Genomic DNA, 25,319 nt, shown 5'->3' with positions numbered 1-25,319 from the left:
ATCACAAAGGGAGAGAAGCAGCAGCACATGGAGGAGAAACCCCCCTAAAAGGTAATGGGATTGTCCAGAGGAAAGAATTTTGCCATCTTTGTCTTTGCCTCTGCAAACTCAATGGCATTGCTTTCTGCCCTGCTGATGAGACAGCAGAGCAGGACAACTTTTATCACCTGGTCAGCTTTTCCAGACAAGGAACTTTTACTTAGTGCACTTGTAACTTCTGTGTTTGTTAAGTGCCACATGCAGGTAACAGGCAATAATCTTTTAGGTATTTAAATGTTACAGTATCAATCTGACATTCTTGGCACTTCATAAAATTTAAAGTAGCAGTATGTGGTGCAAAAATGTAACTGCTGGTATATTAACTGAGCAGTTTTATAACTGTTCTCTTCACAGGACCATCACTAGCACCAAAAGAGTCAACTGAGAGACAGCCCTTGATTGGAAAATACTACAGTGGGGAAAATCATCAATGACACAATGTTTCCACTTGACAGAAGATGCCAATACATTTTTGATATGCAATAATGTTGGCTTTTCTGGCCCCCTTAAGCTGAGGCAGAAGGATATAAAGCCACAAGCAGAAAGGGTTTCCTGAGATTAGTGTTCAATCAGCCCAGGTTGGAGCTGCAAATTCTATCAGACCACTGCTAACATGCTGTTCTCACTGCAGATGAGCTGGCCAGTTCCTGTAACTGTGGATGAGGGTTCATATACAAATACAATTCCATTGCTGTGTCCCTCCCCACATGCTGGCCTGGCCCCAGAGAACCTCTCCAGAATGTTAAACCCAAGGAGCTTGGTGCCACTCAGGTATATGACATGGCAGGGAAAAGCAGCCATGCCCAGAGCAGCAGAAGACAATGCACTCTATGAGACAACACTGCAAGGGCATCCCAATCAATGGTTACCTTTCATTCCACCAGAGAAGCCCCTCCAGTTAGCAAAGACCATCAGAGGCAGCCCTTCTCTGTTGAAGTCCTTGACAGCCTGTGCAGTCTTAAAGGCAGAGTCAGGGAACCAGACCTGACCAGCCTGCTGGATTATCTGGGGAGAATAGGAAAGACTGTTAAAAGCCTTGAAACACATTAATACAAGAGTTAGCATAAAAATAAAGAAATGGACACAAAAAGAGCTGTCACTTGGAATTAACAATGAGGAATGCAGCGTATGGAATGCTTGGGATGTGTCTGCCCACAGAAAAATCAGGACAATCACCAACAGATCCAATTGGGATGTCACCAACATCAACAGGAGTGTCACCACTGATTCAGTTAGGAAGAGGAAGAGAGATGGCAAGGGAAGTCTGATACTGTTGATGCTGCAAGAAGGTGAAGGAAGATAAAAAGATATGCAAAGGAGAAGACCCAGGATAATGTAGGGCCAGAACTGTGACATCAGGAATTAAAAAATCAAAATGTCAGCAGAAAGGACATGAAACACTACAGCCACTGCCAAAGGGAAGGGAAATAATTTTTGCTTGCCAGATTCCCCTCCTTGCACCTCAAATAAGAGAAGCAGGACTGCAGGGAAATGTGTCTCCTGCAGGTATGGCCAACACAACTGCCCATTTACTCCTCCCAGCACCTGCCATGCATTAGCCCCCCCAAGAACAGCTACACGTTTTGTCCCCCACTTGAGCGAAAAAAAATCCCATCAAAAGAAGTGTTCTTTCCACAGAGACATTCCCAGAGGACAAACAAGCAACCAAGCACACATCCAACCTACCTTGGCCTCTGAGTCCAGGTTTGCAGGATCAGCAGGGATGCTGAGCTCCACTGTTCTCGTTTCTACGGCAACTACTCCTACAGGTATTCCTCCCAGCCTGGAACCATGCAAGACAAATCAAAATTCATATTTCTACTGTTACACAAATAGACTATTTTTTCAATTTGCATAAAAATACTCAAGAGACAAACAATGCAGCAAATGGCAGAAGAAGCAATCTGGCCTTTTTGAAGAGTTTATAAGGCATTTGGCTAAATATCTGCTCTCAAAGCAAAATCTAGGTCTAAAAACTAACACACACCTCACTAAAAATTAAACAGAATAAACTAAAGCCCAAATTTTGAATGATACAGCTACACCTCCACCTCCCTTCACCTGCTACCAAACAGATTTTGATACCAATGGTCCTGACCACAAAAAATAACCATGGAGACCCAAGGTTTCCCATGGCCTGTTTTGACAAGGAGTGTCAGGTGATGAAACACACCCATCGGCTGCATCTCTGAGCCATGCTGATGTCTTGGCCACCATAAACATCCACTGCTTATAAAAACTCCTTCTCACACACAGAATCATAGGATCACCAAGGCTGGAAAAGACCTTTAAGATCATCAAGTCCAACCTACGACCTAACACCACCACATTGGCTAGACCATGGCACTAAGTGCCACATCCAGCCTTTCCTTGAACACATGCAGGGATGGTGAGTCCCAAGTGGTTAGGGTGAACGACGGGGAAAGTTCTAGGTTTGTCCATCTGTCTCCCCCCCAGAACCTCCCAGCTGCAGGATGGCTGGAAGGGTGCAGGGATGGGGTGATGAGCAGGGAGTGCAGGGAGGATGCTCAGCTCTGCTTCCTGCAGAGTCTAACCACTCCTTGACACAAAAGGCATCTCACTTGCCATGACAACTGCTTAATCCCAGGACAGGAGTCCCAGCAGAGCCTCTGCTCTCTGCTCAACCACCTCAAGCTGGATGACACGTGCTGCAGGCAGAGAAAGCGACAAGGCCCATGTGCACTAGGGGGTTGAAAATATTCCCATTCACTATGATTAAGAGTCTGCCTGGAAACCTGTAATTGCAGAAGCCGTCTTAAATCGGTAACTTATAACTTCTATATTAGGGCCCATGTGACCTAATAAAGAACATCTTTATCCAAGTATTACAGTTATTTATTGAACTTGAAAACAGCTCAAAACAACTTCTGTTTTCCATTATACTTCATATAAATTTTATCAGGCTAGCACATGAAGATGCTACATCTTGTTTTATAGTGTGTCCCTGGACAAGTTGCCATAGAATAATAAAAGACAATTTACAGCCAACAGCACACATATTCCAAACATACATACAAAAGATGAGTTTTGGCAGCACTTACAGTAACAATCCCAGAAGAATACATTCATATTTGTTTTTTTCAAAGTGCCACTGCTTTTGAAAGAAGTCAGTTTCATTGGTATTATATATACCTCAGAGTCCAAAGGAACTTGGAATTTGTCAGAAGAAAGAAGCTGCAAGTAAAGCTGAGCTAGGGCCTGGATAGGGACCTTCTAGCTTTACCAAAACATTGATTTCTCCCCTCTTCCTCCTCCCAGTTATACTGCTTAGTCTAAAAGCCTCTAAATCACTATAGGATGGCAGATAAAAGTATCAAAGTGTATCAAAAGATCACAAGACATCCCAAGGCTATGTGCTGCAATTAGCAGTGGAGTCAGAAGGTACTTTTGGCTCCTCTCAACAATGTAAGATCAGACAATACTCTAAATGGAAAGGATCTGCAGTGTAACAGCACTGGGAGCCCTAGGACCAGCAGTGGGCAAAAATGTGGCACTTCATGAAGACAGAGCTGAGCAGCCCTGGCACATGGACGTGCTTTTGGCTCAGCAGCAGCTCATCTCTAGCTGGGCTTGGGCAGCTCAAGAGCTTTCTTAGGAGCCCAAAAGTATTAAGAAAAGAGCAGCAGAGGGATATTTTGCTGAGCATGCCCTTATATCTGGAAGTCTCCTTCATTAACATATTACCACAGCTCCTGATGTGACAGATGTCCAGAGATGTCCAGAACAGACACAATCCCCTGCGATGCTGCACGGGAGCTCTAGTGAAAGCCTCAAGTGTTGCTGTCTGCCCCTCTGGCCCTCATCAGGAGGACTCTGTAGAGCTGTGGCTTTAGAGGGTCTAAAAGAGAAATGGGAGCTCCCAGTGCCAAATATTCTGGACCCACATTGTGTGATCAACATAATGGAGATAAGCAGCAGCATTGATTCATGGCTAGGCTGGCTGGGAGCCCAGCTGGCCATCCCAGTTGTGCCATGTTTCAGAACAGTGGTGGCTTGTCCTGTCTCCCACTGAATGCTCTGGAAATCAAATTCAGCATCCTAGGGATACCCTGGTGCTACAGTCAGTCCTCGTGTTTGGTGCAGCCAGAGGCTGTTGGAGTCAGACCCCAGGAGTGGCTACAGGATTTCCAGGAGATTTTAGCATGATCAGGTAATTTGCATCTGGATTGTTGGCACTGTGATGACAGCAATATGGGAAGTGAAGATTTTTCTTTGATGCAGACTTCTCCTAGGAACTAAGGCACTCTGAACTCGTGTCTTCACAGGAATGACTGAATCTCAGTAACTGTAACACCTGAAGCCTCCAGGATTCTATTCTGGCACTTCAGGATTTTTATCTCTCAAATAAAAATAATAATTAAAAAAAGGCTGACAATTAACCAAACCTGACATCAATTAAGAGCTGGGAGCCTGCTGGAGGCGAGAGGATGAAACTGTCTGGAGAGGAGAGCTGGCAGTAGTGTGAGGAATGAGTGACAGAGGATAAGCATGCTGCCTTTGGACAGCTTGAGCACTTGTAGGTGGAAATTCAAGGGAGAAAAATGTACTCTTCAAAATGGCTTTGTTCTGAGAGGAAGTAGACAATCAGATCACAAAACTCACAGTGCCATTCTGAAGGGGGCAAAAAACTAAAGAAACTAGAAAAGAGGTGACAGAGGGGTTCTGAGCCCAGTTGTGATTTGCATTCTGTCAAAATGCAGGATCCTGTGTCCAGGCTCCTGCTTCCTGCCAGCTCTGAGAGTTCACAGACCTGCAACAGCCACAGTGACCCAGCCTGCAAATATTTTCAAGACAAGGATCTAAATCTCAAGGCAGCAGGGAACATTTTTGAATTCTGCACAGGTGCCACCTGGCAGCAAACTAAGAGGAAGGGACACCCCTTGGGGGGATGTGAGTGTCACAGGTCTCTGGAGCTTCAAATCTCTACATCATAAAAAACAACTAAGATCAGATGTGGTGGCTGCTGGTTTGGAAATCACTGCACAATGTTCCACACAAACCTCAATGTTAGGCTCTTCTCTATGCAGAGTTTCTTGCAATTTGCTCTAGTTTTAGTTGAACTTCTCTTGCAAGTCAAATCAGACTGCAAAACAATAAACTGTGTAATAACTCTTCAACTAAGTCAGAGCTGCAAGAAGGCCTCACTCTGCAATCATGTACCTGGGGAAACACACAGTCTGCCATAATTTTTATAGTATCTCTCTTCTTGGCCTTTGTGCATGTTAAATCTGTCAGCTCCAAGCAAAAAAGGACAAACAATCAGATTATGCTTCATTCCTGTGATAAAGAAGGATCCTGTTCAAGTACTTAGTTTTACTTACAGCCATCAACTTTCAAAGGAGGTTCTAGAAAAACACCAAGCATAACAAAACTTGATTTCTACAAATGTCTATAATGCCTCTTTGAATTTACCTTGCTCTGCCAACCACAACTGTCTGTGCCCAGGGCTGCATGATCTCCAGGAATGAGCCATTGTCAAAGAAACCACTTAGCCACTGTCCTTTTTGACCTAAAGGGAAAGACAGGGGAAAAAAATTGAAATACCAGAGGCAGGAGGAGGGAGGGAAGAAAGAAGAGAGACTATAAAAGGAGCAACTGAAATTTGCTTAAAAATGCCAAGCGGAGAACTTGGCACTGTCTTTTTATTTATTTATTTTAAAATCGATTATAATACAAGGGAACATTAGACAGCTGAGCGTTTGTCTGCCTTCAGCCATCACGTCTTATTTCATTTGCTAGTCTACATAAAGACAGCCATTTATCAGCAAAAGCATCATTTATTCTTAAACGATGGGGTTCAGATACCAGAGGGACTTCACACGCTTTTAAATAAATAACTGTTTTTTCAAGACACTACAAACATTTGTCAAAAGGCAGTAAAGTCATTAAAGATGTTTTTCAAAATGCCTATTTCTATTTTAAAACTTTTCTCACATTTTTTTTTCTCTTGATTCTGCCCAAGAAGGAATGCTGAAGAAATTCAGGAACTAAATCTAAAAATGGCTGTGGTATTTTAAAACTAGACCACACGTCTGAGCATGATTCACACATTCTTTTGGAAAAACTGAAATGAAATACTCTGACAGCAAAAGCCTTCTTGCACCATCAAAGACACCAGATGATGCAGCTCCCTCTAAACTAACACTTGCTTCCAGAGTTCCTATCCTAGACCAGCCCACGCACTCTCAGACCTATTCCCTTGCCCAAAGAAAGCAGTAGCTTCCTAATGCCTGGGAGAAATCCAGCTGTTCCCAAAAAGCACATTACCAAGATGACTGTGCAATTCTAAGAGAATAAACTTTTCCTGACCCTTGCAGCTTCTACCTTGAAGCATAAAGGGCTTGATTATCCCAATCATGACAACAATCAACTAGTTTTATTGCTCTTTACAAAGCCAGGGTAGTGTCAAGTTTGGGGCTCCTCCTACATTACAAACTCCAACATATTGACTGTACCTCTCTACTCACAGATGTGATGACACATCTGTACACTAGCAACCCACAGACATTCCTTCAAATAAAATGTCCAGGATAACAATTACCCCTACAGGAAGCAGGGCAGCAGTTTACAGTGTATTTCTCTACATTCCTTGTGTGTCCCTTATGTGGACAAAAAAGACAAGACGAATGAGGCAAGTCTCCTGATGCCGACCTGCACGGTGACACGGCACTGCTTCCAATCTCCAGACTGGAAGACCATGGCAAGAAGGTGTTCCTGTATTTCAGCTTGAACCCTACAGGGGCTGACTACTGACATTGGACCCCCTGGTGACAAGGAACATGTCCAGCCAGCTCTCTTTCTCCAGTCTTCCAGCCTGTATGAGCTGCTTATTCGAAAGTCAAGGCATCAAGATACTCCCCTCACGCAACTATAGAAACCACAACTCTCTGGGGCACCTGCTTTCCACTGGGGCTTCACCAAGCTCTGCAAAAAAACCCCACTCAAAATCCTTCCCAGCTTTCCCCCTTGGCACACAGCTTCTGAGGAATGCTTTAATCTGAACAAGCACCTCTGCTTCTGCAAACCCAAGTCCAAAACCAATTAAAAGTGGAGATCTAAGCAAGCTAACCTCTGCTGACTTAAACAGGATGGAGAGTGTTTTATCAAGACCAAACTTGTAATTACTGTGTTCTACATTCCTTGCCTCTGTGGCCCCACTGTAAAATGTGACCATCCATTTCAAAATTATCTCTTTATCGTGAGCCCAAAGCTGATCGTTTAGATTCTGGCCTCGTGTCGGGCGTCACTTTGAAGAATATCACGGCAATATCTCTCCTAATAAATGGCTTTAACTTTTCACCTAGGAGATATCTGCTTTAACTTATCACAGGGAATCATCTGCTTTCCTTAACGCTTCCACTAAATTAAAATCTGAAGTCACTCGATTTGGAAGCCAGTGTTGGCTGCACTCAGACAGCTGAATGAATTACTTGAGAGATGATGAAAAAATATTATCCAAAACCAGAAAACTTAGTTTATCACAAATCTCATTTCAGCCTCCCAAACTCATTCATACCAGCAGGCACAATGGTCACCCAGTTTGCAGCTTGTATGTACATAGGCTGCTCAACCCTAAAAGGTTCAGTGGTTGGTAATGTTTTCAATACAATTACCCTCCAAAACCAGCAAGAATATGGACTTTCCTCTGAACCATAAAATAAAAAAGGAAAATCTATGAAAGGAACTAATAATGAAGTGTCCTCAAGCAATCAGAATGTACATGTTATTTTCATATATTATATTCAAATTATTGAGAACTAACTACTTTATGAACTCTGAAGTACATATGGATTGCAGACATAAAGCCTGGACAGTCTGGAAACAAGATCCATTATTGTGTGTCTTGGCCACCAAAGATCTACATACTTGGATTTGGGCGTCCAGCCAACATCCAGCGAGGATCATAGGGAGTCTTGGTAGGAACAAAGTCTATGGTTCTGTCTATAGGATCCTTGACTTTGAGGATAGGAACAGGGCTGGATACATTCTAGGGGAAAAAGAAGAATAATGATTGAAGTAGTTTTCCTGCACAGCTTTGCACCAAACACTACCTCTAGAGGTCCTGGTTGGAGTTCTGTGTCCCCCACACCGCACGACCCTCTAACTGATGGGATCCCAGAGACTTGGCAAGAGCCTGAGGAAACTTCAGTGTGCTCCATACACTCTCTCAAACCCTCCTTTGGCTTCACATGGCATGCATTGCACTTCATCTGCTCTTGAACTTCAGGCATAGCCAGCATTAGTGAGGGGTTGCAATTTAATTTTTGAAAGGTGACCAGGCCACCTGACTTATTCTACACACTCCTTCCCGAAGGAAGGTGACCTCCCTCTTCTTGTTTCTGCCTTCCTGGCTTCAGAGCAGCTTACACATATACATCAACTCCTACAAATTGCTGCCTCAGAGGGGACCTTTGAGTCTTTTCAGTATGAGACAATCCATGAAGCACATAGAATCCTGCTGCCCAGAGGCCTGAGAGCAGCACACTAGGGAACTAATGTGAAAGTGCCCCGGGCAGTACCAGGCTGCCCCACATCCCAGCTCCTCCAGCACTTGAAGACAAAACTGCTTTGTGTACTTCAGAACCATGATGCTCATCAGCCTCCATCATGAGTCTAAACCATTTTGCTGGCTCCATCCAACTGCAGAAAAAACCCACGGGTGCAGAGTCCCGCACCCCCCAGAACCCTGTGGAAAAAGCAAATAGGTAATGGCAACCTTGAGCTTCTGCAGGGCCAGGAATTACCTTTGGCATGTAGGAAATCCACTGCAGAACAGTGTAGACTCCTTCAAAATCATCACACACTGTGCTGTGTGTCACCCCGTTGTTGTGCATTATCTGGATCCCACCCAGCTGGTTGTTGGAGGTATAAACTTCCCGCCCAAGCACCTGTCGAAAGAAAAACAGGAAACCTGTCAGAGGATGGGATGTGACAAGGAGGTGTTGGCTAAGAAGATACTCAGAAGCCCTTCCCTGCAGCAAGTCATAATCACTTCAATACCAAAGGGTGGAGCAAACCACTGACAACAGACCTTCCCAAGCCCTGTGGGCAGGTGATAGCTTATGAATAGTGATGCCCAAGGGGAATGATACAAGTGGGGAAACTGAGGCAGGGAAAAGGGCAAAGGAATTGCCCTTCCCCAAGCAGCAAATGGGGCTGATAAGTGACCAAGTCTCCTGGGTGCTGACTTCAGCTCAGCTCATGAATTCAAAATCCCTCCAACGAAGACAAGTGGTAGGGTGGGCCTATTTAAACCTTAAACTGGGCAAAAAATCAACATTGTGCGTAAAGCTGAGTATAGCAAAGACAAAGCCAGCTCCTTAGAGAGACTAGAAAGAATAAGACTCTGACTGCTGGGCTTCCTATTCTCCTGCAAGGCTCCATCTCTAATCTCAGCCCAGGCACGGAGGCTCTTTTCTCATTCTCCTCCTGTCTCTTTCCATTTGCCCTCTCACTGACTGATACACTGATCTCTCGGTCACTCAGATTTCTGCTCCACTGAGTCCATATTACTAATAACACCTCTGCCACGGCCAGTTTACCTCATGAAGGCAGGAGCACATCATTACAAAATAAACTCATAACTTTGACATTCTAGCAAATACACGCCGTTTGTTATTTTTATGGGTTGAGTCTTTCTAACAGACAGAGGGCATTACGTACCTGCTTCATTTAGATCTTAAAAAAGCCCCTCAAACACACACAAACAACCTGCCTCCCCCACCAGACAACCAGTACAGCTCAGTTTAGGAAGAAGGGCTATCCCAGGAGAGGAGGAGCTGGAGCCCAAGGCAATCTGGTCCTCACAGAAGGGATGTTTGGATCTGACTTCATCTTCATCTCCATATCCTACAATGGGCACTTAGGACATAACTCCTCTTACCCATAGTACAGAGGGGCTCCACATTTCTCAGTATTTAACTTTTTGGGGGAAGGTGCTAAAGGCATACAAAGATAGGAAACTTTGGTTATAAAACTACAGTGGACCAAGTGTTTTTCTTCTTGCACAATGTCAGTTAATGAGAGCTGGGGTCAGGAAGCTGTTGTGCCTGTCTTAAGCACTGCCTAACCAGTGGCATTTGCTAACTTCAAGTTAATTTTCCTTTAAAGGCCTGGTGGTCTGTCATTTCACAAAACTCTCCATGTTACAAGCACTGGATGATCCTCACAAAACTCTCCATGAGACAGATGCCAGTCGAGGTTTACATACAAGGAGAAACAGAGGCCCAGAATTTGTGCGACTAGCCCAAAAATTTAGAAGTCAATGTCAGCACTGTGGTTTTGCATGGAGGTGTTCCTGGGCCTCCCTTCTGAGCTCAAACACCTTAATCTTCCTCTAATAATAACAGTGCCATGAAAAGGCCTGGTAGAAAAGACAGCAGCATAGATTTAGATTCAAGGAAAAGAAAAGCACAGGCCTCCAGATGCCAGGCACAAGCCCAGCTAAATGCTTTCCACAGAGGAAAATAAAAATAAAGAGGATTTAAACTCCCCATCTATGAACAAATGCAAACATATGTACATGCAAAATGGGCCTCTGCTGCTGCTTATCTAGAGACACTGTAGACAGCTCAGGTTTACCACTGCTGACAGGCAATGAAAACAGTCTAATATACCGCTTGCTCTCACCCTTAAATCCCTTTTTGGAGATCAAGATAAATATGCAGTTCCTTTTCCTGAGTGCTCCAGACATTTCAGTGAAGTGGCAGAGCATTGTGAGGAGCTGTGCAAATGAAATCCCTCTGTAGCACCGAGCCAAAGAAGTATTTACTTGTCAGTGTTTGTCAGCAGAGGCAAGGCAGTCCCAAGCTGCATTTAAAAGTTGCAGGGCCGACCTCTGGCTGCCTTCATTTGTATGACATATATGTCCACATGTGTGCACCTGCACCTGGGCTGAGAGCAGGAGGAGGGATATGTAATATGGGCACACACAAGCTCTAAATCAGACCCTGACTTCAGCACAGCCCAAAGGCAAAGCAGGCTGCTCCACTCCCTGGTGCAGGGTGCAGCTGAGGGGTTAAAGAGGCTGTTTTCCAGGGACACTGCCAGGCTGGGTGCTGGTCCGCTAACCGTGTGCTCTTCTGTCTTCTCAGGACCCATCAGAGGTCCTGCCAACTTGTCCCACACATGCAGCTGCAGACTGAACGGGGTGCCAGAGGTTAAAAGGCACTGAAGGGCTAGCCAGCTTACAGACAATGATCATTTGGCTTGAGAAAAAAATGAATGCAATAGCTCATCCATTCAGCTCTGCTAACCACCTCATCTCTGACCTCAGAGGACCACATTTTTAAAGGCTGACAAGTAATTCAATCTCCAATTAACAATCTTAAATGGTGCAATGCATATTGCTGTATAAATGTTTCTGCAAGAAAATATCCAAGGGTGAAAGAGAATACATCTGCTGGAGAAATCCAAAACTGATGCTTCTGCAATTAAAGGATTCAGGTGTTCCTCAGTAAGACACATGGACAGCAGAGGCAGGAGTGGAGTTAGAAATGTTGCTAAATCAGTTAGACAGGTGATGCTGGAAACAAACTTGTGGGAGAAAAGATTGCGCAGGATTAAACCCGATATCTGATATGACCAGGACTTGTCTAAATAGTAAATGTCAAAGTCTGAGAATTTGGGTCCAGCAGGGAGGTCCACTGAAGCACAGGAAGCAAGAGGTTAAGAAGTGAAAGCATCATTAGCTCTCAGCTTATAGAAGGCATCTGCTTAACAAGCAAACATGTGCACGAAGGGTTAAGTTTGCAAAGCAGCCCCTTCCTAGCAGAAAGGTTACTAGCACCCAAGGGAACAGTCAAAGAGGCAGCTACCAGAGTCAGCTGCATAGACCAGAGATCAAGAAAGGTCCAGTCAGAGGGGTAGGAAAGAACAGGTTCCAGAATTTTAAAGCTGAGATACACAATACACATCTACCTGAATCTTGGCAATATTTGACCTCTGAGCTTGTGCTTCATGTGATGGCAAAAACAGACAAAAAAAGAGCAGCCATGAACAGCAAAGCACCAGACAGTAAGCTTCTGGAACCAGAAAATTTGCTTTAAATTCAAATTCTTTCCACCCCATGAAAGCTCAGAAACCCAGAAGCCATGTTTCTGTCCACCTGGAGTTTGAAATGCTACCACCACCACCTACTCCCTGTGTATTTGACACCAGTCTCCTGGTCACCAGGGACCCTAGTTGGATTCGGATGAGCTGCTCAGTCTCCTCTTCCTTGGCTCCTGATGACAAACCTTCCAAGCAAACTGCTTCCTCTGTGCCCCCTTCTCAACAAAAGGATGAGGCCAGCAGAGAAGTGGCCAGAAGGCAACACCAGCTCTAGAACTGCTTGCGCTGAAGCTCAGCCTGACTGCACTAACATCACTTCCCAAATAATGCAACCTTTGCTACCACATGCTCACAAAACACACAGGCAGCAACTGTCAACACTTATTTCATCTGGTGCTCCAAAAGCCCTTCTCCCTACAGCAACAGGAACCCGCATTTCTTTTTACTTCAGAGGATCTTTTGGCAAGTACAAAGGAGAGCCAGGAATTCTAGCAGCCTTTTCAGCCTTCAAAAGGCCATCCTCAACAGGTTTATAGGCATGTCATCTGCATATTAATCATTTTCCAGCACTCAAACCCATGATGACCAGCTGCTTTCTCTATGCTCCTTTTCGGAAACTGAGCTGCCAGCTAGTTAAGACATTCACTGCAAAGCTGGTTTGGCTGCAAACTGGATTGGCTCATATGTCTCATCAAAGAGGAAAGATCTGAAAAAAAAGACAGCAGAGGGCTTGAATGTGAATCATTATGTAACATAAGTGCTGTTATTATTCAGAGCATATCATGTGTTTATATCAAATATAAGTGCCAGATTTTTATCTGAATAATTTCAATAATTGCAATTCCCATCCCACAATTTATATTATCTGCCAGAAACCTGAAGCAGAAAAGGCACATGCACATACTATAAATAGCCTATTTTTCATAAACAAGCAGAAATGATCAGAATGAATGTCTCATCAGAAAACACAATGTAGGAACTTAAAACCTGACTGTTATTATGTGCAGTCAAGCCTCAACGGATCTCAGAGTGTTCATCCCTATCACTCAGCTCTTCCCCCACACACCATGTCATTAGAAGGTAAAACAGCAGCAACACCAAACAGGAGCACCAAGCTGAGGCAGGACACCAGGAAGAGCTGTGCTCCTGAGCTGCCCCATTCCCAGGTCTTCAGCCTGCTTTGCAAGGCTGACACCTCCTTGCCTGGAGACCGACAGCACTTCTTGCATTTCTAATCCCGGAACGTTGTGCAGCTCCTGCACTTTTAATTTACGAGCGGTCGGTGGGGGACCCTCCTGACTTGGGAACATATTGGCTTGGTCTAATGCTTGGAGATTATTAAAGTCAGAGCTATACTCCACTATCAAGTCTACAGATCTTTTATTTAGAAGATATGGTGCTCTAAATGCACAAAGAGCTCCCTGTCACCTTCACATTAAAGCCCCTAGTGCCTGGTAAATGGAATTATATAGCTGTCATCTCCTTTCCCCAAAGTTTTAAGAGTACAATGGGCTCATTTTTTCACACTCCATCCCAGCTTCAGAACTAAGAGACCTACTTTGTATTGATTTAAAGTCTCAGAAATAAATAAACCTGCTTCACCAATGTGATTCACAAGAAATTCATGATACACTATTGCATGATATATTTCAAGCTGTGGCTCCAGCTCTTTTTTTTCTTTGGTGAGTGATGGGGGAGGTGGGAGGCAGGGGGAGGTGGGGGGGAAGCTGACAGCCTGATGGTTATTGGAGATGGCTACTGACTGCAAATCCAGAAGTAGGTCTTGCTGGTGGAGTCTTTTTCTTGCTTTAATTTGGTGAGATCAGAGGGGGAAGGGGGAAAAAAGCAATTGCACTTCACCTCGGAGGCAGCAGGAGAAGTGCATCCAGATGGACACTGCAACTGCAGCTGGCCTTTCCACAGCACCTTCTGCCTGGAGATCCCAAAGCACCCTACCAATACAAAGGGAGCAGGGCTCCACAGCTGAGCAGATGCAAAAGAGGCCTCCTCTCTGTTTCCAAATGGCAACAGGAAACAGTTTTTTCCATCTTTCAATCATTTTTGAAAAATTCTGGATTGTGAAAGAAAAGAAAATGCTGCATTTCTGAGTTCTGAACAAACACCAAACAAGGTCAGGATGTTTGGTTTTGATTTCTGAAATATTTGCTGTGGGTATGAGAAATAAAAAAACATTTTGAGAGAGAAGTCAGCTGGGGAAAAAAAAAAGCAACCAAACCAAACAAACTCACTTTTTATTTGTCCCCCCCAAAAAAAAAAAGTCTAAAGGAGAAATCCATAAAAAATGATACTTTTTCCTGAAGTTTGATACTTTTTCCAGTTTTAGTGAACTGGCATTTTCAAATGAAAAATGCCTTGTCAAAAAAATTCTTGCCTAGGAATTGTGTAGGGAGACTGGATGTTTTGCTCAAGGTCACTCCATCAGTCAGTGGTAAATCAAAAGGACTCAACATACTTTGCAAACTAAAATTACAGCCCCCTATTTTACATGGTGCAAACACTCATAAATCCCATCTGTCTCAGCCAAGGGTTCCCTAATCTAGACACTAGCCCTGTGAACAACAGTAATTATTGTCTCCATGATACTTAAGAGCTCTTGTTTTGGTCATTCTCTTGGTCACGTTCTGGACCCCAACAGAACCCTCTTTTTCAGAGGCCATCCAAGGGAACAGGCTGCAGTGCAGGTATCTCTTCCACAGGAGAGTGAAACTTCTGCTCACTTTGCAGCATGGGTTTAGGGTTAATCATGAGACAGGTGACAGTTCTGCAATGCCAATTTTAGAGTTCCCACTCAAGTAGATAATTCCCCTGCAATTCACTGCAGAAAAGACCCACAGGCAGGTCACCCTGATATCCTCCTGGGGACCCCCATGAGAGGGGAGATCAGGACCAGTTATTATGGCACATGCTTGAAAAGTGCCTTCTGTTCTAGAGTTAACACTCCAGTAACAAATACCCTGCAGGATCACCAGGAACTGGGATACAATCCTGGTTACATGAAACACATTCAGGGTTTAGAATATGCAGGACTGTCCCTGGAAGGTGCAGGAAGAGATTTAGATAGGCAGAATACAGGCCACTGTGCTCAACTCCTCTCTAGCAGGAATAAATACACACACAGCCCCCACAGCACAGGCACCATCCACATAGATAAACTGATCAAGATCCATATTAAAAATGATAGAAGGAGGGAGAAAAAAAAAAGTAAACAGAAATCTATTAGACTTTCTTCCCTAAGCAAACATAAAGGGACTGATAATGCAATGCCTGGAACGTAAATTGTCTCTAATGGGAACAATACACAAATATCACCACTTAAAGAAAGGCAATTAAAAATAAAATGCAGAAATGGAGGGTGATGTTTGGTTATTTGCATTCGTCTGGAGTCCAGGCATCCATCCTGCTTACATTAATTTCTCTACACAGAGCAAAGACTTTTGTGCTGCCAACTTCCACCAACCAGACACCCCCAGCAGTCAATGCCTCTCGCTGGCATGAAAGGAAATGAATTCTGCTCTTCTCCTATTGCCAAATATGGCTAAACTGAGACTGACACTTAAAAGAGCTCTAACCTCATCTAGGTTCTCAAACCAGACTGGCTTTGTTGAGCTGGGAGTGGTGGTGACCAGGGAGGCCTCCACCAACACCAAGGTCCTGAGTTGGTTCTAAGAGAGCTGAAGGAACCAAACTCCACTCATGTGGCCACTCCTGCTCTCTCCACATCATCTGCCATAACTACCCAGGGCACAACAGAGCAGGCCCTCCTGCTTCCCCCATCACTGGAGCCCAGACCAGGGTAACCTTGATGAGATCCACATGAGGAACCACCTGACAGGGAATACTGTTGAAGTGTCAGTTTCTGTTTGACATTTCCTAGCCCCTCTTTGATTAGCATTCTCCAACACCCTGTGCCCATACGTATCTTCCTAATAGTCTTGCTGTGCCACTACAGAAAGATTCATATCATGCATTAATAATTATAATGCTTCTTTGAATGACAGGGATGGCACTTGCTGTTCTAACTCACATGATTGCTCTCACATGACTGCTCTGATCTAATCCCAAGACTGGAGTCATCTTGAGCAGATACTGAGCTATCCCTGCCTTGAATGTAAAAAAGAAGGACCTTCCACATTTGGTATTTTATAGTAAAAACCCCAAACAGTAACAGTCCAGCTCCCACAGTTCAGCTGCAAACCTACCCCAGGTCTACACCAACAAAACCACAAACCTCTTCCAAAGCAGGAGCTGAGCTTTGGCACTCAGCACAATTCAGGGATTCCACAAACCTCTTCCAAAGCAGGAGCTGAGCTCAGTGCTGGCTTTGGCACTCAGCACAATTCAGGGATGAATTTAAAAGACAAGGATATTCTCCTTTGGCCCCATCCAAAGGGATTGTTGAGTTTTAAATGCAGATTGTCAAAACAATACTTGCAGCAATTATGGTCTGTTGTATCAACAAGTCCTGAGGGACCCATCCACAGTCACATGAGTGACACCTGCACCAGGCTGCCCTGACACTCTGGCACCCATCACGTTAACATCTTCACCATGCACAGGCAGGGGCTGCATGAATGAAGGAGGTACTCAAGAAAGGTCACTAGACTTTCCCTGGTACTTGGCTTGGAAACCCCCTAGATATTTACATATTGCATTAGCAAGCCATCAAACTTCCACTAATCAGTTCATCTCACAAACGCTCTTCTTAAAGCTGTTCCTCAAAGATGTCTTCTCCCCCTAAAAAACACCAATTCACAGTGGCAGAAGCAGTGCACTGCTAATATGGTAAATTGGGTCCTGAGCTCTCTGACATCTAGAATAGGCTACAGAAGCAGACACATTGTTTAAATTAAGATGATTTTGAAGGCAAAAACTTCTACAGAAAGAAATTCTGAGGATGGGGCCACCTGCCCTGGCAATGTACCACTGCTGGCAGATATTTCCCACCTGATGGGCTCAAAAAACACATTGCAAATATAAATAAACCAAGGTTTCAAGGCCAAGCTGTCAGCAGGTACCTGCCTTTATACCCATTATGATCAAAAATGCCAGACCACAAGCAGGCAGACAGGCAGCTGGCTGCAGACTGGAAAACCAAGCCAGGAGTTCTGGTTTTCATCTAGGTTTTGAACATCTCCTATTTTAGTGGTTTCTGATGCCCCACATAGACACGTACTCCTGGTAGGAGGTATTTGTCAAGCTCCTGCTTGGTACACGTAGATGTTCTTGACAAACCAGGCCAAGGGCACAGTGCCATGGGGGCACAGGGACAAGCACACTGGAAGATAGGTTGATGCAGCATTTGGGCAGGTCAAGCCTGGAGAGTTTGGGGGGAAACAAAGCCAAATAGGAGGGGGAAGAAACAGAACAGTCCACTGATTCATCCCTTCACCTTTGGAAGTGACCACTATAGATGTTCTACTGTGAAATCCAGTGTGTGGGACAGTTCATCATGGCTCAGAATGTGAACTGTTTGAGATACCAAATTGAACATCTATATAATGAACTGAGGTGTATCAGGCTGGCAACAGCTCCTGAAAAATCACTGCAGAACCTGTTTTCCCTTAGAAAAAGCCTAGAACACGTGTATGTGAAGAAAATGTGACTGCAAGCTACTATTTGTTTACATTAACAAAACAAGCTTACAGACAAGGATTTCTTTGAGACACGAAGACCAGGAGGAGCCAACTGACTAAAAATAAGTTGGCAACAGACTTAGGAACATCCTTGTGAGGACTGAAATGAAATGTAGTCCTGGAAGCTTGAACCAGCCCAGTAATGCATAAATTGGGAATGTCGGGCTTTGCAGATTCACTTCTTTTAAAAAGAAAACCAATGGAAATGTTGCTGCTTGGTGGCAGGATGTCACCTAGCTCATGTGAAATCACCCTGTTCTAGCTTATGACAAGGAAAGGGAGTCGGGGGAGGAAGGTTTGGGGGTGGAAAAGGGGGGAGGCAGGAAAAGTTAAAAAAAAAAAAAAAAAAAAGAATCTCTGCCTCAGCAAAAGTTTTCATTAAAATTTTAGACAAATGATCTCTGTGTCCTTCTCCCATGCTGCCTGGGGCTCCATGCTATTTCTATGCAAATAACAACCTCGTGGTTTATATCTTATTATTTCCACTGGAGCTGCAGCGACATGACCCGAGACGTGTGTGAGGTAGACAGCGAAAGAGAGAGAGAGGGAAAGAAAGAGAAGGAGAGGGAGGGAGAGAGAGATGGAGTGGCTGCAGGCTGGGGTGTGAAAAAATATTGTCAGGAGTGAGCGGCAAGAACAAAAAAAAAATTGCAGGGATAACGTGTTTATTTCAGCCCCTCTCCCCATGTGAACCGGCACCTTTTAAAATTCATTGGGCATCAGGCGATCATGCACAATCCATCTGCTTTCACTTTATCATTTGCATTTCATGCCTCCTGGCTTTTGATGTGCTGATACTTTGATGCAGTCAGGAGACGCGCATTATCATTATTTCAATTTTCAGGGGGGTCAGCGGGCTCAGCACAGGCGCGCGCACATGCTCGCAGGAGAGGAATGAAATGTCATTTCCACCTCTCCACCCCCTGCTGAAATGCAACGGTGGAGACAAAAGGGGTACAGACGAAATGCAGCCCTGGCCCCCCACACGCAGAGCACTGTCCCCACCGCAGAGCATCACACCTTCTCCCCAGGTCCTTCCCTTGCCCATCCGTCTGGACTATAAACAAAGACAGCTTAATCAGGGGCAGAGGGAAACCTCGTACAGCTCTTGTGCAGTTTCTTGTCACCCCTGACAGGCAACGGGGCTGAGAGAATCCTTAAACCTGCCTGATATCAGGTGTCTTACAGTAATATGCCTCTCTACTTACAAAGCAGTGACACGGACACAGTGAACAGCCAGTACATGATTAGTCAACCCCCAGAACCAAACATTAGCTTCAGCTCAAAATGATACTGACCTTGAGCTCATCATCTAAGTTATAGGTTACAGTCTGGTTTTGGCAGCTGGACCTTTCCCTCTACACCTAAACCCTCAGGCTGGTTTTACATAATGATAATGAACAAGAGCAGCAACAGATCTGCTGCAAATGTAATGTTTGTCACAGTCCTCCTCTGCTCCCCCCATAAATTAAAAAGAATTCGGTATTTCACAGGGAAAAAAAAAAAAATTAAAAAAAATCAAACAACTCTCCAGAACAAACCTCCCCACTCTCTGAAAGCTTACTTGTCTCCATTGCTGCAGAAACATTTTTGCACTGCACATTCTCCTCTTGGAGAGAGAGGACATTTTGAAGATGTGTATGCAGACACGAGACTACGTGTAAGCTTTGTACAGCATCCTCTTTGAAGAGAGCATTCAAAAGTCAGAAATAGAAAAAATTGTCCTAAATCTCTGACAACTAATTGGGAAAAGCTAAAGGAATATTTGTATGTAACTGTGTTAGAAACCATTCAGTTCCAACTGTCATGTAAGGCATGTTTCCATTTATTTTTTTTCAGTCATGATCCTTCCTCAAGCCCCTGCCAGCTGGATTGGTGACACTCTAACTTCCACAAAGCAAAGCAAGGACTTTGCTGAACAGGGTCTTCTCACCATCTACTCAAAGGGAGCCAGAAGCAGCAAGGCTAACCCACTTCACAGAGATAAACTACAATAGGTTTCTACCATGAAGACCACAAGACTCTTCTGGAGTCTTGATCCAAGTCTCTCACTATTCAAGGACTGGTAAACTTACTGTTGGGTCAGGGCTTAGCTGCCGTACTGGGAAAGCTGGATAGGATGCCATAGGTTCCTCCTTTGCCAGACCTTTAGGCAGGTAGAAGTTCAGTGTCTACATAACAATATATGCCCTTCCAAAGGAACAGGGAGGAGAGAAAAGGACATATGGGATTATTCAGCCCACTGAAATTCTTGGAATGGGATAAATTACCCCCAGAAAGCATATCTTTCTACCTATACCTGCTGACAGACGTCTGGTGCTTCATTTAGACTAAATCCTTAATTTTTAAATGTCTAAAATTTAGTGAGATTAATCTAGTCCCATAAAAACAAACATTCACTCCACAGATAGAGAGTGCAGTTAAACCTGGAAAGAAGAGAGCAGAAGAGGAAGACTAAACAGACTGGCCCTGCCATCTGGGAAACTCCACAGGGCCCCGATCCCCAATAAATGACAGCTGGAACCAGGCAACTTACTCCACTTCAGCAAGCACTAAACTGACTCAATTTCTTTTTAAAGGATGGAACTTCAAATGCCTCTTTTCCTTCCATTGATGCAGGTGTGTTATGTGTGTAAGAGATCTACACTGAGGGTGCTGTATCCTAGAGCTGATAGGATCAATGCTTCATTTTCTGCAGAGCCCCCTTTATTCAGGGGAATAATTCAACGAGAGACTATTTTCCTTTTATCTCCCATTGTCAGGCAGGCACTCCTTGAAATGCAGCTTGTGATGAAGCACAACCACCCCAGGTGCTGGAGAGTGCCTGAGAACAAAGCTGCACAATGGGGAAGGGCACTCGTGCCCACACAATCCCAACTCCCACGTAAACAAAGCCCTCAGTGAGAGGGACAAGAGCAGAGTCGGCTGTGAGCCATGTCTGCTACAGACAAGGAGCTGGAGGCTGTGATATTAATAGGCTTGGGGCAGCAAGGGAGAAAAACCACCTCTGGTGAGGAAAAAAAAAAGAAGAGCCACTTTAGGAGTGAAAGCTGTAAGTTTTCTTACAGCTGAGTTATTCCTCCCTGCCCCCAGAGCTGAGATTTCCAGGAGGTCTGACCCCTGGAAAATCACCATCCACACACACTTTCACAGGCTTCAGTGCTCCCCCAGTGCTAATGCAATGCTCTGGATGGCTGCAGGCTCAGGGTGATTCTGGCCCACATATTTTGAAACACGGTTGTCCAGACCCAATAAAGAGCCCCATTTGCTCTGTCACAGCACACAGTGGGTGGGAGAAGATGCTGCCCAGTCGGTGGGCTCCTCCACGGCTGGCATTTAGTCATTGCACACAACCTACGTTAAAAGCTGCTGCTCCCTCTTCCCCTTCACCTGGTTCATGCTCAAGCCCTTAAATCTGCAGTTCTGTCTAGGTCCCCTGCCAATCTCCAACCAGGATGCCTGGAATAGTGCCTCTGGCTGTCAATATGATGTTCTTGTCACGAAAATCAGGTGCAAGAAAGGACTGAGCAGAGAGAAAAAAGACTGCAAAGGCATGAACATTTCCCAGCTGCTGCCCTGGGTCAGTTCTCCTCCTCCATCGGGAGGGGCTTGAAAAGGGAGAAAGCAAAAGAGAGCAAGTGCAATGACAGGTACAGTGGTGGCAGCTCCTTGAGTCTCCAGCAGAACTCACAGAAACACCAATTCAATTCACATAACTCTGAGGACTAAAAGGCAAGAACTTACTTTGTTGAGGGCTCCACAGCCAGTCAGGATTATATGAGAGTTCTCAACCTGGATAGTCCTCTGCCCCAGCCGAACCAGGTAAGCCCCAATTCCAATTGCCCGACATGTAACCTTAAGAAAAAAAAGGGAAAAAAAAGGAAACCATATTGATTTCTGTCCTACCAAACAGCCAAAACCTATTGATTCAAACATCCAGATAAAACCAGACATGTTTGGATTACGAGGCTATAAAATCTACTCTAACTGCAAAACTCCAGAATCTATTTTTTTATAAAACACACTACATTAACATGTATGTATTGGATTTTTAAAAAGAGAAGCAGTAACTCACAGAGTGAGCAAACATGAAGCCAAGTGACTGTTTTCTAAAAACATTTTAAATTTAGCTTGAAAGGACTCAACCCTGTAATGATGCAAGTAGTGTTGCTCAATGCCTACAGGAGGCAGTTTACATCAACCAGATCCCAGATGTACCCTCTGGATATCATGCAAGGATCTTTAGCTGAAATAGACAATACTTTGAAGAACAGAAAGCAGTGGGGGATTACCAAGTTGATGGTGATAATACTATCATAGGCTAAAGACGTTTCTCCAGCAATCATGCCAGATCCTCTGAGGTTCTCTATTCCAAGTCCATCTTCCTTTCCGATAATATCTGTTATCTTATACCTGAGGGAGACACATACAGCCTTTGAATCACAAGGTCCAGTGATTTGCTGAATCAGTTTGCTATGAAGAAAATGAAAAGTGACTAAATATCATTAAGGCTCCAAAGAGTAATGTGCATAAAACCTGGCCAGGACCCGCACATGGGCTCATTCTGCAGTTCTGCTGAACACCATGGAACAGTCCTACATATAAGCAGCACTCCAAAGAGGAAACACCAAGGGAGAGGAAGGCCTATGGAAAGTGTTCTTCTGTCATTCCCACAAGACATGAGGAACAGGCTAATTACAGGAAAAAGGGCAGTAAAGGAAGAGAATGCAGCCAAAAGGAAAAAGAAACCAAACAAGAGGATATAATGAGGCTCTTACCTGTTCTTTACTTTCTTCTTTCATGCCTTCCTTCCCTAGCAAGGTCCCTTCTTAGAGCTCTCAGGCTGGTTTCTATCTTTTCCACTAGGCCCTTGCTAAGCAAAGTACTTGAGCACATGCTTAAGTGCTTCTCTGGAGAGAGCCACTACCCTCCCCAGCACACACACAGGCAGGCTCAGATCCCTGCACCCAGCCCCCCATCCCTTTGTTCTTTCAGAGCTTGTCAGTCTACAGACTAGGTTTTGGGGTTTTTTTTCTTTCTAAGCACATCCTCCTAACTCTGCCCAGGAGCACCACTACAGCTACAGTTCTCTGAAAGCTTCTTAGCAGCTCATCTTCAGATGTGCTACCTTTGGGATGTTGCTGAGAAGACGCAGACACCTGGAGTAGACATGTGGAGAACTACTGGCCATAAAGCAGATTAGTACAACTACTGCAGCCCAACCTTTCAAAATGCACCAAGAGCTTAGTCTTCACTCCAGAATTTTTTTATCCTTTCTACAGAATCTGGCAGAAAAGTAATTTTCAAAATTAGACTGCAAGCCTTTGGGCAGGAACCATTGTCCTGGTCATTCAGTGTTTACCACTGCAGAACCCCCAGCCATGACCAGGGATGCCAGACAGCAGGAGTAAATATGACATTACCTCAAACAAGACATGTCATGATACAAGATTTAACTCTGCTGTTTCCTGCTCTGACCAAAGACAGCTATGGCTTTCTACATACCTGGATGCTAAAGAATGTCCTGGCTGAAGACAAGGACATGACACATATCACTTTGTATACCCAAGGATGAACAGAAAGCTTTTTATTCTGACCCGTCTGTGCTTACCTGGACTCTCCATTTTCTTCCACGTGCTCACAGTGAACTGAGTTGAGGGCACTGACTTTCTTATAGTCTTGAGGAGTCAGGTACAAGTATTTGTATCCCTGTAGGGGAAAACAGTTCATTAATCTCATTCTCTTCTGTAGTCCCTTCCTGATCCCCAATAGTTCAAAAATAAAGTTTCAAGGGAGCACAGTTTAATTCCAGATAGCAGTAAGAACATCCTCTCTTAACATGGGTGCTCCACCTGAGGTCAGTGAAATCTAGGGATGTTCTCAGAGTGTAACACTAACTCATTCTGGATACCAATCCTGCTTGCCTGAGAGCTCTAATTCCAAGAACTTTGGACCTAATGATCTGGCAAATATTTACCCTTACATCTATTAAAAGGGGCAGTATAAAAATCAGGTTATTCCATGACATTGCACAGTTTCACGTTTCGATTCCTGCGCCTCCTTACCTTGTATGGGTCATCTGGGTCTTCCCAAGCTACATGGAACATGTGCCGAATCTCCTCAGCCAAACCAATCCTGGCTCCGCTGTTGGCAGCCACATAGACACGGGGGATGCCTTGTGTTCGAGCAAGCTCTGAAGCCCTCAGGTACAGCACATCCTCCTGGGGCCCAAAAGAACCTATCCGGTACGTGATGTCATTGCCAATGACAATGATATCACGGCCTTCTGGATACTCAGGGGTCTTGAGAGTCATCTTCCAGGCCACCATCCCAATCTGCATTAAGAAGCAGAGAACAACAAAAATCAAATTTCTATCTTCAAGATGTGAAAGAGGGGAATCACATCAGGGTCATTTTTCTTATGTGTGCTGCACTCTGTATATTTTCTTTGGGAACTTCAGTAACAGCAGCTCCGACACGCATTGCCAGTGTGGAGCACAGCTGGCAGGACCTGATCCTTTCCACACTCACTGGAGCACATCCTCCAACGCTCTCTTTGCACCCAAGGCACCAATACTGGCCCTCCCTATTCAGAGATTTGTCACAGGTCCAAAACACATTCTGCAAAGGCCCCTCTGGCAGGGTGCTGTGTTTATTCTGTGTGCCAGAGCTCCCAGGGTGAGGATGGATGTGCTGCTGCACAGGACTCCTGACCATCTGCTTAGGCTATCCAGACAGCATCCCAGAACCTCATCATCCTGCTTCTCCCTCACCCTGCCCTCATTTTAATAACCCTTTTGTTTCATAACTACTTCCTTTTCCTTTTTTTTTTCCTGCCCTTCCTCTCATTCCTTTGGCTCTTCCCTTTTTCCTTCACAAATATTGCAGCAGTTTCTTTCCAAACCTGCCTGGATAAGCAATGCTTTTTGCTGCACATTTTTCTATTTAAAATCACCAGATGATCTCCTCTGGCCCATCTTATGGAGATCAGCAACATCTATACCCTGCATCTCCCATCCCTCAGCTGCCACATAGCGCTGCGCTGGAGAGCTGGCCATCCTGGAAGGCCATTAACAGATGGAAATAGCAGTGTCCCTTGAAAGCCACATGCATCACCCAGTCTGTGCTTGCCCAAGGATCATAAGCTCTGAGTACACATTCCTCAAGCCGATTGCACATCCTCTGCAATCAGGAGGGTTGAAACTCTCATTGTGGAGACTCTGAATTCTGAACATGATGAACTAAAGCGGGAGGGGGAGAGGGGAGAAGCAGCAGATAGATATGTGCCATTTAATCCAAATCAAAATGGCACAATACACAGTTGAGATCCAATCAGCATCTGCAATAAGATATGCCTTAATAGGCTCATTAAAAAAAATAAAAAGGCAGAGGAATTAATCAAAGGGCCATTGGAAGTAAAGCAGGCAGCAATCCAAAAAATATTACAACTGGCTACTGACAGATCCTTCCCTTCCACCTCCCCTTTTGAGAGCTGAGACTGCAAGTTAACAGAATGATGCTGCTTCAGTTCACCTTCTCCTTGGTCTCAGTTTC

The 25,319-nt window shown here is 44.6% G+C and overlaps 1 protein-coding gene across 2 annotated transcripts in view; it reads right to left on the bottom strand.

The window, feature by feature from the left end:
- The window catches only part of ACACA (acetyl-CoA carboxylase alpha), a 122,264-nt gene that overhangs the window by 21,655 nt on the left and 75,290 nt on the right, over positions 1 to 25,319 (bottom strand). For both annotated transcript variants that reach the window (XM_010009045.1, XM_010009044.1), the window contains 9 exons: positions 23,831 to 24,100; positions 23,377 to 23,474; positions 22,058 to 22,178; positions 21,510 to 21,620; positions 8,805 to 8,948; positions 7,927 to 8,047; positions 5,473 to 5,569; positions 1,726 to 1,822; positions 909 to 1,044 (listed from right to left, as the gene is read on the bottom strand). In XM_010009045.1, coding sequence (XP_010007347.1) covers positions 909 to 1,044; positions 1,726 to 1,822; positions 5,473 to 5,569; positions 7,927 to 8,047; positions 8,805 to 8,948; positions 21,510 to 21,620; positions 22,058 to 22,178; positions 23,377 to 23,474; positions 23,831 to 24,100 — 1,195 coding nt within the window. The remainder of the gene's footprint in view (positions 1 to 908; positions 1,045 to 1,725; positions 1,823 to 5,472; positions 5,570 to 7,926; positions 8,048 to 8,804; positions 8,949 to 21,509; positions 21,621 to 22,057; positions 22,179 to 23,376; positions 23,475 to 23,830; positions 24,101 to 25,319) is intronic.

This window comes from Chaetura pelagica, unplaced genomic scaffold, assembly GCF_000747805.2.
Source record: "Chaetura pelagica isolate M959 unplaced genomic scaffold, ChaPel_1.0 scaffold72, whole genome shotgun sequence".
NCBI lineage: Eukaryota > Metazoa > Chordata > Aves > Apodiformes > Apodidae > Chaetura > Chaetura pelagica.
The sequence above is the reverse complement of the archived record's forward strand: the minus strand, read 5'-3'. Positions and strand labels throughout refer to the sequence as shown.